At 51.5% G+C, this 16159-nt stretch overlaps 1 protein-coding gene across 1 annotated transcript in view; it reads right to left on the bottom strand.

Moving 5' to 3' along the window:
- Positions 1-13632, bottom strand: part of Vav1 (vav guanine nucleotide exchange factor 1) — a 44983-nt gene extending 31351 nt beyond the window's left edge. Inside the window, exon 1 of the mRNA XM_038327380.1 lies at positions 13362-13632. Coding sequence (XP_038183308.1) covers positions 13362-13565 — 204 coding nt within the window. The 5' untranslated portion in view covers positions 13566-13632. The remainder of the gene's footprint in view (positions 1-13361) is intronic.
- Between the last annotated feature and the right edge of the window lie 2527 nt (positions 13633-16159).

Raw genomic sequence — 16159 nt, 5'->3', positions numbered from 1 at the left:
TGCAAATTTCTACTAATTTTTTTTTAGTTATCACACTTGGCACATGACTCATAAGATTGTGTAGAAAACCATAGCATTATCAACACTAAGCAAGATGTTCTGACAATGGCAAATTCACGTGGGGCTGCTTGCCTTGCAAGGTACTAAAAATATCAGAAATGTTGCATGTGTGTGCAGGTGTCCTTGTGTGTGCAGGTGTCCTGTGTGTACAGGTGTACTGTGTGTGCATGTGTGTGCAAGTATCCTATGTGTGCAGGTGTCCTGTGTGTGCAAGTGTCACTGTGTGTGCAGGTGTACTGTGTGTGCAGGTGTACTGTGTATGCAGGTATACTGTGTATCTTGTGTGTACAGGTGTACTGTGTGTCCTGTGTATGCAGGTGTCCTGTGTGTGCAGGTGCCCTGTGTGTGCAGGTGTACTGTGTGTCCTGTGTGTGCAGGTGTCCTGTGTGTATAGGTATACTGTGTGTGCATGTGTGTGCAAGTGTCCTATGTGTGCAGGTGTCCTGTGTGTGTAAGTGTCACTGTGTATGCAGGTGTACTGTGTGTGCAGATGTACTGTGTATCCTGTGTGTGCAGGTGTCTTGTGTGTTCAGGTGTACTGTGTGTCCTGTGTATGCAGGTGTCCTGTGTGTGCAGGTGCCCTGTGTGTGCAGGTGTACTGTGTGTCCTGTGTATGCAGGTGTCCTATGTGTGCAGGTTCCCTGTGTGTGCAGGTGTACTGAGTGTCCTGTGTGTGCAGGTTTACTGTGTGTCCTGTGTGTGCAGGTGCACTGTGCGTGCAGGTGTCCTGTGTGTGCAGGTGTACTGTATGTGCAAGCAGAGGGCAGTTTGACACCGCCTTCCTTGTTCACGCCCCAGTTTCTCTACTGAAACAGAGTCTCTCTGTATGCCACAGCTCTCTAGCTGGCTGACTCTGCCTCCCAATGCCAGGGGATTACAGGTACATTCCCGGCTTTCCACACTGGTCCTGGTGATCCAATATCAGGTCCTCACACTTTACCCACTATCTCTTCTGTCCTCAAAAGTTAGCATCATAAATCTACAGTGATTCCAACAGTGTGATAATGGCTGCCAGGCTCCAAGATGGTCATCATGGTGCCCAGCTCCAAGTGATCATGTAGAAACTGCAGTAATCCCTCCTGTAATCCCCTGCCATGCTGAAGCAAATGGCCTTGTGTGTCTAAGAGTATTAGTGAAAGTAGCGATAAGGGACTCTTCAAGAGTGGGCACGGTGGCCTGTGGGTTCTCTTTGACTTCTTGCATCATTTGACCACAGCCGTGTTGAAAGCCTACTCAATCAGTGCTGTGGAGGAGATCTGAGGTTCTGCATGGCTGAGCCACCTGGGAAGTGGATCATCAGATGACAGCGCCTCAGTCGACATTTGCCTGTGGCCTCACAAAAAAACCGCAAGGGTGAACTGCCCAGCGGAGCCACTTCAGAACTCCTGACCCAAGGAGCCTACGAGAACCGTACTATCGAGCCGTGGAAGTACTTATTACACACGGATAAGCAGGTAAGTGGAGATGAGACAAGTGTAGGGGAGAGCCATGTCTACGGCATCTTGTGGTTCAGTGATAAGACCAGGAGAAGAGCTTGACCGAGGGTGAGCCCTCAGCATCAGGAAATTATTGTCATTGTCATCACAGTCAGAAACATCACCATCACCACCACCATCATCATCACCATCACCATCATCACCATCATCACCACCACCATCATCATCACCATCATCATCATCACCATCATCATCATCACCATCATCATCATCACCATCATCATCATCACCATCACCATCATCACCATCATCACCATCATCACCATCAATACCAGCGCCATCATCATCATCACCATCATCATCACCATCATCACCATCATCATCATCACCATCACCATCATCACCATCATCATCACCATTACCGTCATCACCATCAAAACCAGCGCCATCATCACCATCATCATCACCACCGTTGTTTGCTATCACCAACGCTGTCACCATTTCCACCATCATCATCGCAAGCCTCCCCATGACTGGTGTGCACAGCTCTGCCCCCATCAGCCTACTGTCTCTACTAATGGACACATGGTCTTGGTCACACCATGTCACACTGGTCTGTACTGGTGGTGGAATCTCACCACTCATCTTGAGGGCAGAGGCCAGGTCTCTGCAACCGTTGCTCCCCAGCTCCTGGCCCGTGTGGCATTGGTGTGAAATGATAGCAGGAATGGATGTGGGCCCTTAACTCACTACAAACCTATTGAGTAACTAGTGAAGCTAAGCCCATTTGCTCTTTGCCTAGAGAAGTCTAAACTCTCCTTTCTTTTGGATTTGCATGTGTGCATGTATTTGCTTGCATGCGTGTGTGCTGGTTCAGGTATGCATGTATGGAAGTTGGAAGACAACCTCGGTGTTGGTGCTTGACGTACACCGTGCTTGAGCCAGGGTTTCTCTGTTGTTCCATGCCTGCGAGCCTCCAGGGTCTCCCCTATTTCCACCTCCCATCTCACCCCAGGGCTGCCTCACGTCCTTTTGACTTTCCGCTGGGTTCTAGGAAGCAGGCTCCAGTCTGCACACTTTCTTGGCAACTGCTTTCCTCCTTGAGCCCTTCTTCCTGTTTGTGAGACAGGTTCTCATGTAGCCCAGGATGGCCTCAAATTCACTGTATAGCCAAGGATGAGGATGTGGTCCTGATCATCTTGCCTCCACCTCTTGGTATGCTGAGGATGAGGGAGTGCACCCCCAGGTTAGGTTTTCGTGTTGCTGTGAGTGGTACCCAGTTCCCCAAGCATGCAGGAGAAGTGTTCAATCCACTGAGTCGCTCAAGGACTCGCCCTTAGATTTGGAAAACTATTTAAAGACCTGGGACTGGGGGTGGGGCTCAAGAGAAGTTATGTTAAAGGAGGGGGGCTCTCCTGAGGACCCTACCCTACATACCTGGGGAGCTAATGGCTTCTGAGAAAGAGAGAGGAATTTTCTTCAGCAACATAACCACCAGGATGTGGCCCTCACCCCCAGCTCCTGTCAGAAACACTGATGCAACTCCCTGGGCCACTAAAAACAAAAGATTTCCAAGTATGAGCAGGACTGGTTGAGAAAGAAGGATCTAAGAGACGGATCACATCTGCTCAAAGTACTTGTGTGCACGTATCAAACCATCAAAGATGACATCTTCATTTCCAAGTCACTGAACAAAATCTGGGAGTTGGCTCAGTCAGTAAAGCAAGGATCTGGGTCCGATCACGCTGAACCTCTAGTAATCCTAGCGCTGGGGAGGTGGAGACAGGAGGCCCCCAGCCTTGCCGAGTTGATATGAGTGCCTGTGTTGAATATAATGGGGGAGGGGTGGCTGGAGAAAGGTTCCCCAGCTGAGACTATCTCCCGAGGACCCAGTGGTTCCTAGCCCATATCACAACGAGCTCTGGAGGATCTGACACCCTCTTCTGGCCTCCTCAGGCATCTGCACTCATGAACACTCAATGAACACACACACTCACACACGGGCACACACATGCACATACAAAAAATAATAGTGGTAATAGGGTTAAATCTTTCTCTCTTTTTAAGTACACCATGAAGCCTGACTCAGGAAGACATCACGGCGGTCCTCCGGCCTCCACACACACCTTCACGGGTACATGGAAACACAAACACATGCACGAATACGTACAAATACAGACACACGCACCAAAGATGAAAATGGCTGAACGAAGCTGAGTCCCGCCGAGGGACGTCACGTGCCCAGAGTCACACCTGTGACCAGTGTAGAGGACACGATGGAGCATGAAAGCCAAGCCCTCACAGGGACATCCGAGGGGCCAGTGGATCACAGACATACACACCACCCAGAAGTCCTGTGGGCCCCGGGCTAACCCCAGACAGCCAGCAGGCCACCAGGGGTGAGAGGTGTCTGGCTCGCCTAAAACAGGAAACCCCCTCCTAACCTCAGAGGATCAGCTGAGCTCTGAGACTGCCTTCCCTCCAGTCACATGACCCCTCCAAAGTGGGTATGATTCATCGCCCCTTCCAGGGCTTCAGAGTGGTCAGTGAGAGAGCAGGGCTCCTTCAGAAGGCGGCAGTGACTGCGGTTAGACCGCGAGAAGAACTTCCCAGTATCATGAGGTATGTGAGAAGGTGAGAGGAGGCCAAGAAGCCGCTTGCTCGCTACAGGAAGCATGTGGAAGGCTCTTCCCTGTTTTGTGGGACAACCCCCCAGCTTCCCTCTTCCTTCAGGATGAAAGAAAGCCATGGGGGTGGGGGGCGCAACAAGGCCTTAGGCAAATCAGCAACCAGGCATTGTCAAGTCGGAAGTTGGCTCTCGGGTGCCTCGGCCCAAAATAGAGATAATTCTGTTCAAGGAAGTAGCAGTGGGAGCTAGGGGCCTCTGCTGGGGGCTGGGAAAAGCCACCCAGGCTCAACACAAATTCTGTCTTCTGTGCTTTCCACACCCACAGCCCCAACTCAGGGAGACCACGGGAAACAGGAAATGCCTTACCAAACCTAGCTGGGGAAGACAGAAAAGGGTAGCTGGATGGCATCTTCCAAGCTCTGTCTGGCTCACTGAGACAGCCACATGGCTGCCCTGAGAGGGTGGCCATGCTGTGCATCCTGTCCAGAGCTTTGAAGTGGAGGGGCTGGTGACGTACCCTTCAACACAGCCTAAAGCATTCTGGGAGTGAGGCTGCTTCTCGTCTCCCCTTCCTCATACCCCAGCAAGCCCTTAGTTTCCACCCAGAGGGAGTGTTAGGTTAACGTTAAGCAGGGTGCCTTGGGCAGGTCATATTAACCTTCACTATTTGAGTTTCCCAACTGAAACCAGGAATAAAATCGCAGTACGGTGGTATATACCTGTAATCTAAACCTTGGGAAACTGAGGCAGAGGGGTGGCTTTAAGTGAGATAAGCTTGGGCTACATAGTTGGAGGTTGGCCAGGGTTACACATAGAGACCCTGCATCAAAAATGGGTGGGAAAGGCAAAGGGAGGGGAGGGGAGGACAGAGGAGGAGATAGGAAGATAAAAGAGGAGGAGGAGGAGGATGGGGGAGAGGAGAGGAAGATAGGAGAGAGTAGGGAAGAGGGGAGAGAGGGGAAAGGAGGAGAAAAGAGGGTGTTGTGTAGCAATTTCCTCTAAGATGAAATCTTCCACGTTAGAAGGAAGCTCATTAAGACACAGGATGTCCTAAGAGGAGGTGATACACTCCATCCTACAGAGAAACTTGTTAAGCTCAGGGAATAAACAACAGAAAGTAAACAGGAAGTCCCTAAAACAGACCAGATTCTCTAAGTCCCTCCCTCCCCAAGGTCAAGCTGTAAGGACTGCTTATGGCTGAACTGCCCAGAAGTTCAGACAGGCCAGGGCACCTGGAAGAGTCTACCCTGCTTGCGGGCTGTACATCTGCCCTGCTTGCGGGCTGTGCGGTGCTCTCCAGGTTTCCAGCAAGCAACGTCCATGCCAGGCCTCCGTGAGGAAACTGTCTCTGAGTCATTTCTGCTCCCACAAGTGACCCCTTACTCGCATTCTTGTGAGCAGCCCCAGGAACACTCACGGTTCACCAAGATGAACTTTGGTGGTATCCTTGCGTTTTTCTATTGTCTGCTCCCTGGCTGGGGTATGTGGACATGTGTTCATGTCTCCCCCGGAAGAGTGTCACACAATAAAGGTAAGGGAATGGAAAGAAGAGGAGACAAGTGAAGATGGAGGGATTGGGAAAAGAACAGAGAAAGGGAAGGAGGAAAAGAAAGGAGAGAGATGAGTAAGAGAGAAAGGAGAGAACCTCTCCGCTCTAGAACTGAGAACTAACACAAAGCCCGATCTGCAAAACCCAGTCATTAGTTGACTCAGCAAGCATACAGTGTTTACTGTTTAACCAGCACAGAGACCCAGTAGTGAACAAGGAAACTAGGCCCTGATGCCACAGCGCTTGCAACCTGGAGAGAGGGGGTAGATGAACAGGAGGGACTGTCACAAAAGCAATCTGGATATGGGTTGGTGACAACCCTGGTGAGTGTGTGGTAGGAAGTACAGTCAGCTGAGGCATGAAGTTACAAGACCGAGCAACTGTACAGCTTTGGGGTAGCGGAGGGGAAGGCAGGGCTCAGCCAGCAACCACAGCAAGAAAGAAGGGGATGGACGGTGGGGGAAGAACACTCAACAGCGTGACCTCCAACCGCATAAGCGCATCAACTGTAAGGAATCTTCCAACTTTTCTAGCAAGACACACGCCGTGGTGCAGCCTGTACTCCTGAGAGCTCTACTCAAACCATAAAAACGTCTAAGGGCTGGGGTGCGGCTCAGGGCTGGAGAATCCCCCAATGAAAGGCTGGAGGTAGAACACCTGCCTAGAATCCTCCAGGGGTCGGGGGTGTGGTCAGGGGTGGAGCCCCTGCCTAGATTTCCCCAGTGAAGGGTTGTGTGTGGATATGTCCACATGACTGCAGCCGCCAGAAAAGGCTGAAGAGGGTGCTGTATCCCCTGAAGTTGGAGGTACAAGTGGTTGTGAGCTCCCTGATATGGGTGCTGGGAACTGAACTTTGGTCCTCTGCAAGAGCAGTCAGTGCTCTCAACTCTTGAGCCATCTCTTCAGCCCCCACCTTATTTTGGGGAGACAGTCTCTTTCTCAACCTGGAGCTGGCCCACTAGGCTGGTCCGGCTGTTCAGAGAACTCCAGCAATCCCATTATCTCAACCTTCCCAATACGAGGATTACAGACATGTCCCGTCACGCCTAGTCCACTCAGGTCCTCGTGGTTGCGTGGCAAGCACTTCACACCCTGAGCCTCCTGATGGCCCCCACACCCCTGTTTTTAAAAGGGTAGCTACCACTGGTCCTCTGTATATGCACGTGGGCTGTTCCCAGGACCATGTCTCCCCAAGTATGAAAGCACACAGGTGTCCCCATCCCATCTCGACCCTTCTCCTCAGCGAACCTGCGCACCCTCCTGTCGTGACTTATCTCAGCTGTGGAGAGAGCTGAACCTCATGGACTCATTTAGGTTGCTGAGCAGTGAACCCCAGGATCACTGTCTTTGTCTCCTCAGTACTTAGTTAAGAGGTGGACACCAGGTCTAGCTTTCTTCCCCTGGGTGCTGAGAATTCAAGCTTGGATAGTAGTGCTTCCGAGGCCCTGACGAAGCCACCTCCCCAGCCACACTTTTAAAATGTGGACATCTCTGAGCCATGGCTGGCTAAGCTCACAGACATAGCACAGTCAGATATGGGGGAAGAAAAGAATCATTCATTCGCTGTACATGTCACTTGCGTGTATGGAGGTCATTTCTTCCTTGCATCATATGGGACTCAGGGATCAAAATGAGGTGGTCAGGTTTGGCAGCAGGCGCCTTTACCCACTGAGCCGTCTCACTGGCCCTCGGACGTCTTTGTCTCTTTTTACCAGTGTCACCCTCTTGAGGGCACGGATGCGTTCATCTTCTTCTTCCAGCTGCTACTCCGCACCCAGACCTGGAATGCACTTGAGAATGTTTGTTGCATCAGTGAAGGGATGCCTGGATCAGCAGGAGCCTGCTATGTGCTCTTCCCTGCCAGGAGCGGTTCTGAAGCCTTTTTGGCTCTACGAATGGTTGATTTGCATAGCTGTACAGATTCCCCTCCGGTTTGGGAAATATGAACAGAGTGCTTTGCCCCATCCCCACCCTTGTTCCCGTAGAACCCTCGCTCTTTTAGGAGAGGGCAGAGCAGGCAGCAGCTACTTCCTTCCTGCCTTCTTCCTTTCTTCCGCTTTCTTTTTAAATCAAATTTAATCCGTGGGGGTGGTGTGTAGTGTGTCAGTGTGCATGTAGGCATGCATGTGTACAGTACAAGCACGTGCATGTGTGCACATGAGTGTACGTGTGTGCACACGTGCATGTGTGTGAGTGCATCCATGGATGTGTGTATGTGCGTGCGGGTGTGCACCCGTGCATGTGTGTAGGCCAAAAAAAGTCATCTTTCTTTGGTTGCTTCCCATCTTATTTTTATTTTTTAAAAAAATAGGTAGGCATGGTGCTGCATTCCTTTAATCCCAGAACTGAAGAGACAGAGGCCGAATGATCTCTCTGAGTTCAAAGCCAGCTTAATCTACAAAGGGAGCTTCAGGACAGCCAGAGCTGTTACACAGAAAAACCCTGTCTTGAAAACCAAAACAATACTACTGACAATGCTTTGGGAAAAAAAAAGAAAAGAAATCAAAACAATATAAAATAAAACAACATAAAATAGAATAAAAATTAAAACATCCTTGGCTACAAAGTGAAATTGAGGGCAACCTGGGCTGATGAGACTCTGTTTTTTACGCCTGTAGTCCCAGCACTGAACGATAGAGACAGGAGGATCCCAGTGATCACAGGCCAGTCTCAAAAATGATGGCGGGACTGGAGAGATGGCAAAATGGCTAAAAGCATGTTTCTTTAGACGACCCAAGTCCAGCTGCCAGTAACTCCAGCTGGGGGGGTGGGCGGGGGTGTGCAGTGCCTCAGGATTTATGGCTCCTGCATACGAATGCGCATTGTGAAGCCCACCTAGAATCCCCCCAGTGAAGAGCTGGGGGCGTGGTCAGGGGTGGAACCCCATCCAGAATCCCGCAGAGATGCACACTCACAATTGAAAACCTTTAAAAGAGATCTTTGAAGGAAGAAGGAAGAAGAGCGCTTGAGGAAGACACCTCGCCTCCACAGACATGCGTACAAGACTGCACACGGATGGGCATACACTCAAGGGCACAGGCACACAAGGAAAAAGACAGTGGGCTGCACAGTGCCAGGAAAGGTGGGATTTTAGTGACGTGTTTAAAGACTGACGTTTAAGCAAAGGCTTGAAGGAGGTGAGGGGGAAGCCAGGTGGATAGCAGTAGGGACAGTGTTCCAGACAGAGGAAACAGTGGGCGCCAAACACCTGAGGCGAGACGCATTGCCTGATGCATTGGCGGAAAGGCTAACAGGCCTGTGGCTGGAGCAGACTGTCAGAGGAAGGTGAACGGGAGACGGAACCAGGTGTCTGAGGAACCAAAACTAGGGTCTGTGAACAAAACACAATGCTTGTGATTGTCACCACAGCACCCAAACTTGACATTTGACCTTGAGAGGAAATCAACAGTGGTGTCTAGGTTCTCGGTGAGGGACTTGGGGGCGTGGTCCGGGTGAAGCCCACCTAGAATCCCCCAGTGAGGAGCTGGGGGCGTGGTCAGGGGTGGAGCCCCATCCAGAATCCCCCAGTGAGGGGCTGGGGGCGTGGTCAGGGGTGGAACACTGGTCTCGCAAAGGAAGTCCTAAGTTCCCTCGCAGCTGAGACAAAGAGAGACAGAAATAGGGAACTGAGTCATGGAGATTTTCAGTAACTTCCTGTAATGTTTAATGTCATCGACTTGTCTGGATACAGGGTTAGGTAGGAGTCAAACCTCCAAACACACCTATGAGAGCTCACTTTACTCTGTGCCTGTCTGTGGGGGGTTATCTAGGTTGGGGCAGTTGCAACATCCCCTGGGCTGGAGGCCTGGACTGAATGCAAACGACAGCACGGCGTCTCTGCCTCTGACTGCAGATGACATGTGACCAGCTGTGCCTTCCTTGCCGCAGATCATCTGTACCCTGAGACTCTGCTCCCGGACAGCCCTCCCTTTCTGTCTGTGACGTCTGAACACGTGCTCCTCAACTGATGGCATTGTCTGGCCAGGTTTAAGAGGTCTGGCCCCGTTAGAGAAAGTATGTCACCAGAGATGGCTCTCTCTGCTTCCTGCTTGCTGTAGGAGGCAGGAGACCCCTTTTCCTGCAACACGACTCCCTCCTCCATCGTGTGGACTCTTATCCCTCTGTACCGTAAGCCCAAATCAATTCTTCCATAGGCTGCCTTGGTGATGGTGTTTGATCCCGGCAATAGGAGAGTAAATAAGACACTTCCCCAAAATCCAGCGGCTGGAAATAGAACTCAGGCCACCAACGTCAGGGCCCCACACTGTGGTCCCCCATTGATCTGCACTGAAATCTGGGAGATACGTTCCATTCCCACGCATCATTATGCTATTTCAATCACACAAACACCTGGAAGGTCCTGTTGTGCTCACTGACCTCCATACCCTGCCTAGCACACCAAAGGCAGCACCCCACTCTCTCCGTGCTACACTGTACATGTGTGTTTCCACAGTCCGCTTTCAGCTGTGTGTGCGCGTGTACACCTGTGCATGCATCAGAGGGCAGATGGCCTGTGTTATCACTACCCACCTGATTGGATCAGTCTCTATTGGAGTCTCTATTGGAGCTAGGCTGGTAGCCAGCAAGCCCGCAGCACTGAGCTCACAGGAAAGTGCCTACGGTCGTGCCTGGCTTTTCAAGGTGCCTGCAGACCCTCGCATTTGCACAGCAAATGCTGTACCCAAGCCAATCACCCTGTTATCTTTTACTTCCAGTTCAGGCATGCCGCCCAAGGACTCTGCCAGTCAGTGTACACAGGTACACACCCATCTGAATGGTTTGCTAGGACTGGGAACTTTGCAATGCCTTCTACCCCAACTCCTGATTATCCTGCATTCTAACGAGCTTCACGCCCTGAAGGATCTTTCCCCAAACCACCTCTTTCTCTTCAGGCCTCCAGCCTCAAAGTTCTGCGTGGAAGGATTACACACTCCCACAAAGGAGTGCACGCTTGTGATATCTGGGCCTCTGTTTCTAAACAAGAAATTGTCTTTCTGTGGGTCTTAGGCCCCATGGGCACCAGCCAGTCTGAAAATGCTCCAATCTGATCTTCACCAGCAGCGCTGGGACAGCCACTACCCTGGGCACAGGCAGTATCCCCTGCCGGGGTCACCATCCCCATATCCACAGGGTTCATCTTTCCCTGCCCCCAGGCTTCTGCACTATGGAGATTATCTAGACTCTCTACTCAAACGTGCCACCCAGCATATTCCAAGCATAACTTCCTTCAAGGTATTAGCCACTTAAAAATGTATACCTGTCCATGTTTCCTCTTTGATTCATTTCCCTCCTTCAGAATAGGTGTGTTAGAACATGAGCATATGTGTCCCACTTCCATAGTCCCCAGCACCAAGAGTGGGGCCTGCCCTGCACAGTACCTGTTTGATGTATGGGTGGAGAGTGGGTGGGTAAGTGGATGAGTGAATGGATAGAACAGGTGAATGAATGAACTGGTGGAAGGAAGGATGGATGGATGGATGGATGGATGGATGGATGATAGATGGGTGGGTGGGTGGATGGATGGATGGATGGATGGGTGGATAGATGGATGGATGGATGGATGGATGGATGGATGGATGGGTGGGTGGATGGATGGATGGGTGGATGGATGGATGGATGGATGGATAGATGGGTGGGTGGGTGGGTGGATGGATGGATAGATGGATGGATGGATGGATGGATGGATGGATGGATGGGTGGATGGATGGGTGGATGGATGGGTAGATGGATAGATGGTATATATATTATTTCTTCCCTTTTTGCTGGACAAAGGAGAGTAATGAAGAAATGGAGGAACTAAGTAGTCTTCTTATTCCAACCTCCACACCTTGATCTCTGCTGTTTCCATCAGCCGCTCCTTCTCATTTTCCTTCTGCCTTCCACATCCCATGAGTCACTCTGTCCCTGGCTTCATTCTGCTAACAGTGTCCCCGAGACCCAGAGGCAGCCTCTCTGGGTACCTCCCTCTGGCATATTGAGCATAGCCCATTGGTTCTCACACATCTCCACCAGACACAGAATTTCTAAAGCAAGGCTAGAAGCCACCACGAAGACAGATAGGGAGAGTCAGGGTGAACCCTAGCCCAGCCTGGGGCTTCAGACAACAGAGCAATGGGAAAATTCATACTGACTCTTCAAAACCCAGCCTAAATATACCTCTCACATAAGTCCTAATTCTCCCAGGCAGTGTCCTGCCCTCATCCCTAGAACACACAGGCCTGGGACTATCTTTCTCTGACTCCTTGCGTCTAAGAACTCTTTGGGGGCTAGAGCCAAGTTCCCAGCATTGTCGGGTACATATTAGGACTATTGCGAGAACATAGCCGGTCCTCTGGGGATTAACACCATTCACACTGGCCCTTCAGAAAATCAGCTACGATGCTCAGGGGTGAAAGTTCATCCTAACTCAACTGTTTTCCCAACAGCTGCGATTGCCACATCACAGGGCACCCCGAGTCCTGCCAGAGCTGGGGCCCTATACCTCCCATGGCTACTTCCTCAAGCCCTTAAAGCTACTGGAGTTCAAGCAAATGTAGTCAAATCTCTGATGGCCTGTAGCCAGCCAAAGGGACATCAAGGGAGGACAGCGAGCGGGTGCTGTGCTCCCTGCTCCCTTCAGGGAACTTGTGATGGCTCCAGGGGACACTGCTTCACCACCGACAACCGCAGGGGACATTCTAGAGACCCCAGCAGTCCATTCTCAAAGCGATTTCCTTCTTCAACCACATGGGACCCCTCACAAGAGCCAAGAGACCAGCCCCAGCCAGCCACAGCTCATTATTAAAGGGGCAGCCTCCTGGGACTTGGAGGAACTGGATGTGCTGGCCTCAGAGACTGAGGGCAAGATGGTAGATGTCCCCACACCAGGGCTGTGTCCTTCAGACCCCAGGGCAAGGCCATGCTCCCTTGGGTACAGTGAGTATTCCTCTGTCCCCATGATAAGGCTATGTACCCCTCTGACTTGAACCTCTATCTTCCTTTTCTAAGGCTCTCAGCCCCCCCACCCAAACCCAGCATCCTTGGGAGAGCAGGGAAAAGAGCACAAAGCCACCAGTCACGTTTCGCCATCACCCCAGCCACATTCAAATAAGGATTTGAATACATTTCCTAAGCTCGCCAGGGCACTTCTGAGCATGCCTCCCCTTGAAGGGTGGGGAGGGCAGAAAAGGGCTCAGGGTCGCCAGGGACCTTTTTGGGGATACCAGGCCTGGACCCTGCATTCAGTGGGCCCTTTGTGGGATGGGCAGAGCTAGGAAGCCACGGGGGATAACAATGCAGCCCCCCACCCTCCATGAAACACAGCCCAGAGCCCTGGCAGGAAATGGAGGTAAAGGAAGATGTGAGGAGGAAGGGGGGGGAAATCAGAAGAGGCGGAAGAGGAGGAGCCACAGGTGGGGGAGAAGCAACTGAAGGCCTCTCTCTTCAATGCCTGAATCTGGTGGCTCCAACCTCATGCACACTCTTGGCTATCCACAAGGCTCCCGGGTACCCCAGGGTCCCTCTACGTGGGTCTCAACAGTTAGCCTGTAGTTGGAGGGATTTCCCCCTCGTTAGTCAACACAGATGCAAGCCGACCTAGAGTCTGTAAACCCACGCAGGGCCCTGTTCTGCTCAGCACCTCCACTTAGCCAGACCCAGACCTAAAGAGGTGCCCCCCCCCCAACCCATCCCTGCCCAGCAGGCTCACCTGGGACATCTGGGGCCGCAGGTTGACCTCTCGCAGGTTGATGGCTTGGGGAAGCAGATTGTTAAGCAGTTGACACAAGAGCACACCATCCCGCAGAGCCTGTGCCAGCTCACACACCTGGGCCCCCTCCCAGGTCACTCGGTGGCTGGGAGGCAGCACCCGACACTGGATCAGCCAGTGGGTGCACTGTCGCCAGAGCTCCATGGTGGCTGCCTGCCTCCCCCTCGGGGAGGCCCCGTGCACCCTCGCGCCTCCACCACCGCTGCCGCTGCCTGCCCCAGTGGGGACAACTACAACACCACTTCCTCTTCTGTGACTGTAACTGTCGCCCTGGGGCTGGGGGTGGGGAGGAGCTGTGGGGCGGAGGGGAGCACCTGCAGTTCCGCCCCGTGCCTTCCACGCACTGGTGTGACCTCCCCTTTCTCCACCCACACTGAGTGGACCTGGGCACCTGCAGGGCTAATCAGCCACTACCTCATCCCGCCTATTGGCACATAAACTGTCACTACTGTAGCTCCTCCAGGTCCCCTGTGTAAGACCCTGGTATCTCACAGTCTGTCCCTCCGCTGCAGCCCCCAAAGGGCACCTTCCCCAAAGGGCATTCCTCCTTTGCCCATAGCCCCTTATGGCTCAAACTGCCTTCTTCCACAGGATCAAAACCCAAGTCCTCCCTGCACCCCACAAGGCCCTGCTACTCTGCCCCCACCCCTTCCAGCCTCTGTGTCCTCTGTGTCCCTCACTCTCTGTGCTCCAGCCACACAGACCTCCATCCTGTCTCAGACGGTTTCCATTGTGCCCACCGGCTGATATAAGTTAATGACTGACTACATCGCTTCCTGATGTTACTTTTTTTTATTTTTTGAGACAGGGTTTCTCTGTAGCTTTGGAGCCTGTCCTGGAACTAGCTCTTGTAGTCCAGGCTACCCTCGAACTCACAGAGATCCTCCTGCCTCTGCCTCCCGAGTCCTGGGATTAAAGGCGTGCACCACCACCGCCCAGCCTGATGCTACTTCTTGACTAGTGAGTGCTCAGCTCCAGAGAGAGCATCTTTAACACCGCCAACCCAAGGATGAAGGGCGAAGGGATGCAAAGCTTGTGAGCGCTGTGGGGTGGGAAGGAGAGCTGCGAAAAGCCTTCTTCACGGCTTGACATGAGGGCTGTGCTCACGAACTCAAACCAGGAAGATAAGCTAATATTCCCACAGGCGACCGTAATGGACGTAGTGGGGAGAATAAGAAGAGAGTCCAGGACTCATTGAGGGTTTCTGGGGAAAGTAAGGGGGAGTTGAGGGTGGGTACGACCAAGATAAAGCGCTAACGTGGAGCACTCTACATGAAACAGTCAAGGAATGTGAATATAAATACACAGTAGAAAAGACACTGCTTTTACAACCAGTTTTTCTTTTCCATTTTTGTTGCATTTATTTGCTCACTTTGCACATATGTGTGTGTGTGTGTATATATATATATATATATATATATATATATATATATATATATCGTTTGTGTGTATGTGTAAAGACACATATGGAACACAGTTTCTATGTGGCAGTCAGAAGTCATGAGGGAGGGAGTCTGTTCTCTCCTTCCACCATGTGAGTCCCAGGGATTGAACTCAGATCTTCAGGCTTGGCAGCAATCACCTTTGTCCCCTGAGCCCTCTCACCACCCATTTTTTCTTTTTCCTTTTGCTCTTGTGCTGTGAGTGCCATGTGTTTGTGAGTGTCTGTGTGTAAGTGTTGGTGCACACCATACACATACCGTGGCTCATGTGTGACCTCGGTGCAGGATCTCTCTTCCACATCACTTAGGGCAGGATCTTTCTCGCTCTCTCTCTTGCTCCCGGCTTGCTTGTCCTTGAGCTGCCACAATTTCCTCCACCTCCCATCTCATCCTAGGAGCCCTGAGAATGAAGTTCAGACTACCGCCTCTTGCTTAAGCCCTGGGGATTTGAACTCGGGTTCTCTCATCCACATAGCATACATGACTGGGCCATTTCCTGAGCTTCCAAATGTTATTTTTTTCTCTAAGACATTCCCAAATTTCAAACCATGGCCCTTCTCCACCCTTTCCTGTCTTTTCCTTTTCCTTAAACTCTGATACCCAATAAATCTGACATCTTCCCTTCTGTGAGTTCCCCTCCGAGCCAAAGCCACTATTGCCCTTCCGTGTGATCCATTAATTCATCTGTTTAACAAATATTTACTGCCTTCCTGACCATACTTATTATTTAGCTCCTACTATTAGGAGCTAAAACTACTTTGGCAAGGAAGCCTAGCTCCTATTTAACCTACCAGGTTCCAAGTAGCTTCCCTCCCACTCCGCCTTTTCACCGTTATGGCCACTAGGAGGCGCTAGACTGCTTCCTTGAACCGGCCTGAGTCTGATTTGCATAGCAGAGAGTTGGGGAAGGGGTGGGCACAGCCTGGAAACGCTCTCTTTTGCAATTCTACAGGCAAGGACAGTTTCCATTCCCTATTTTTGGCATCTGTGACTTCCTACGCGTCCTCTCCCTCTTCTATAAACTGAGTAACAATTTACTTTCTCTGCACACGGTCAGGGTCGGAGATTAGTGGGGGCGGCCAGGCTGTGAAAAATGAGGTCGGCATGAAAGCAGCCACTAAGTCACTAAATTCAAATTCCGTCCCCACGACTCCCAAGCTGTGGTACATATGCACGAATGGCTTGGCTCCCGCACCCCCATGCCTCAGTTTCTCCACTGGGAAAGTGGGGGTGGGGTAGGAGACGTAAATAGTATCTATCGTATCAAGCTGAATTGTCTTGGTATACAGCAGGTGT

The sequence above is a fragment of the Arvicola amphibius genome, chromosome 1 (genome assembly GCF_903992535.2).
Source record: "Arvicola amphibius chromosome 1, mArvAmp1.2, whole genome shotgun sequence".
Taxonomy (NCBI): domain Eukaryota; kingdom Metazoa; phylum Chordata; class Mammalia; order Rodentia; family Cricetidae; genus Arvicola; species Arvicola amphibius.
This window is presented reverse-complemented; position numbering and strand designations above follow the sequence as displayed.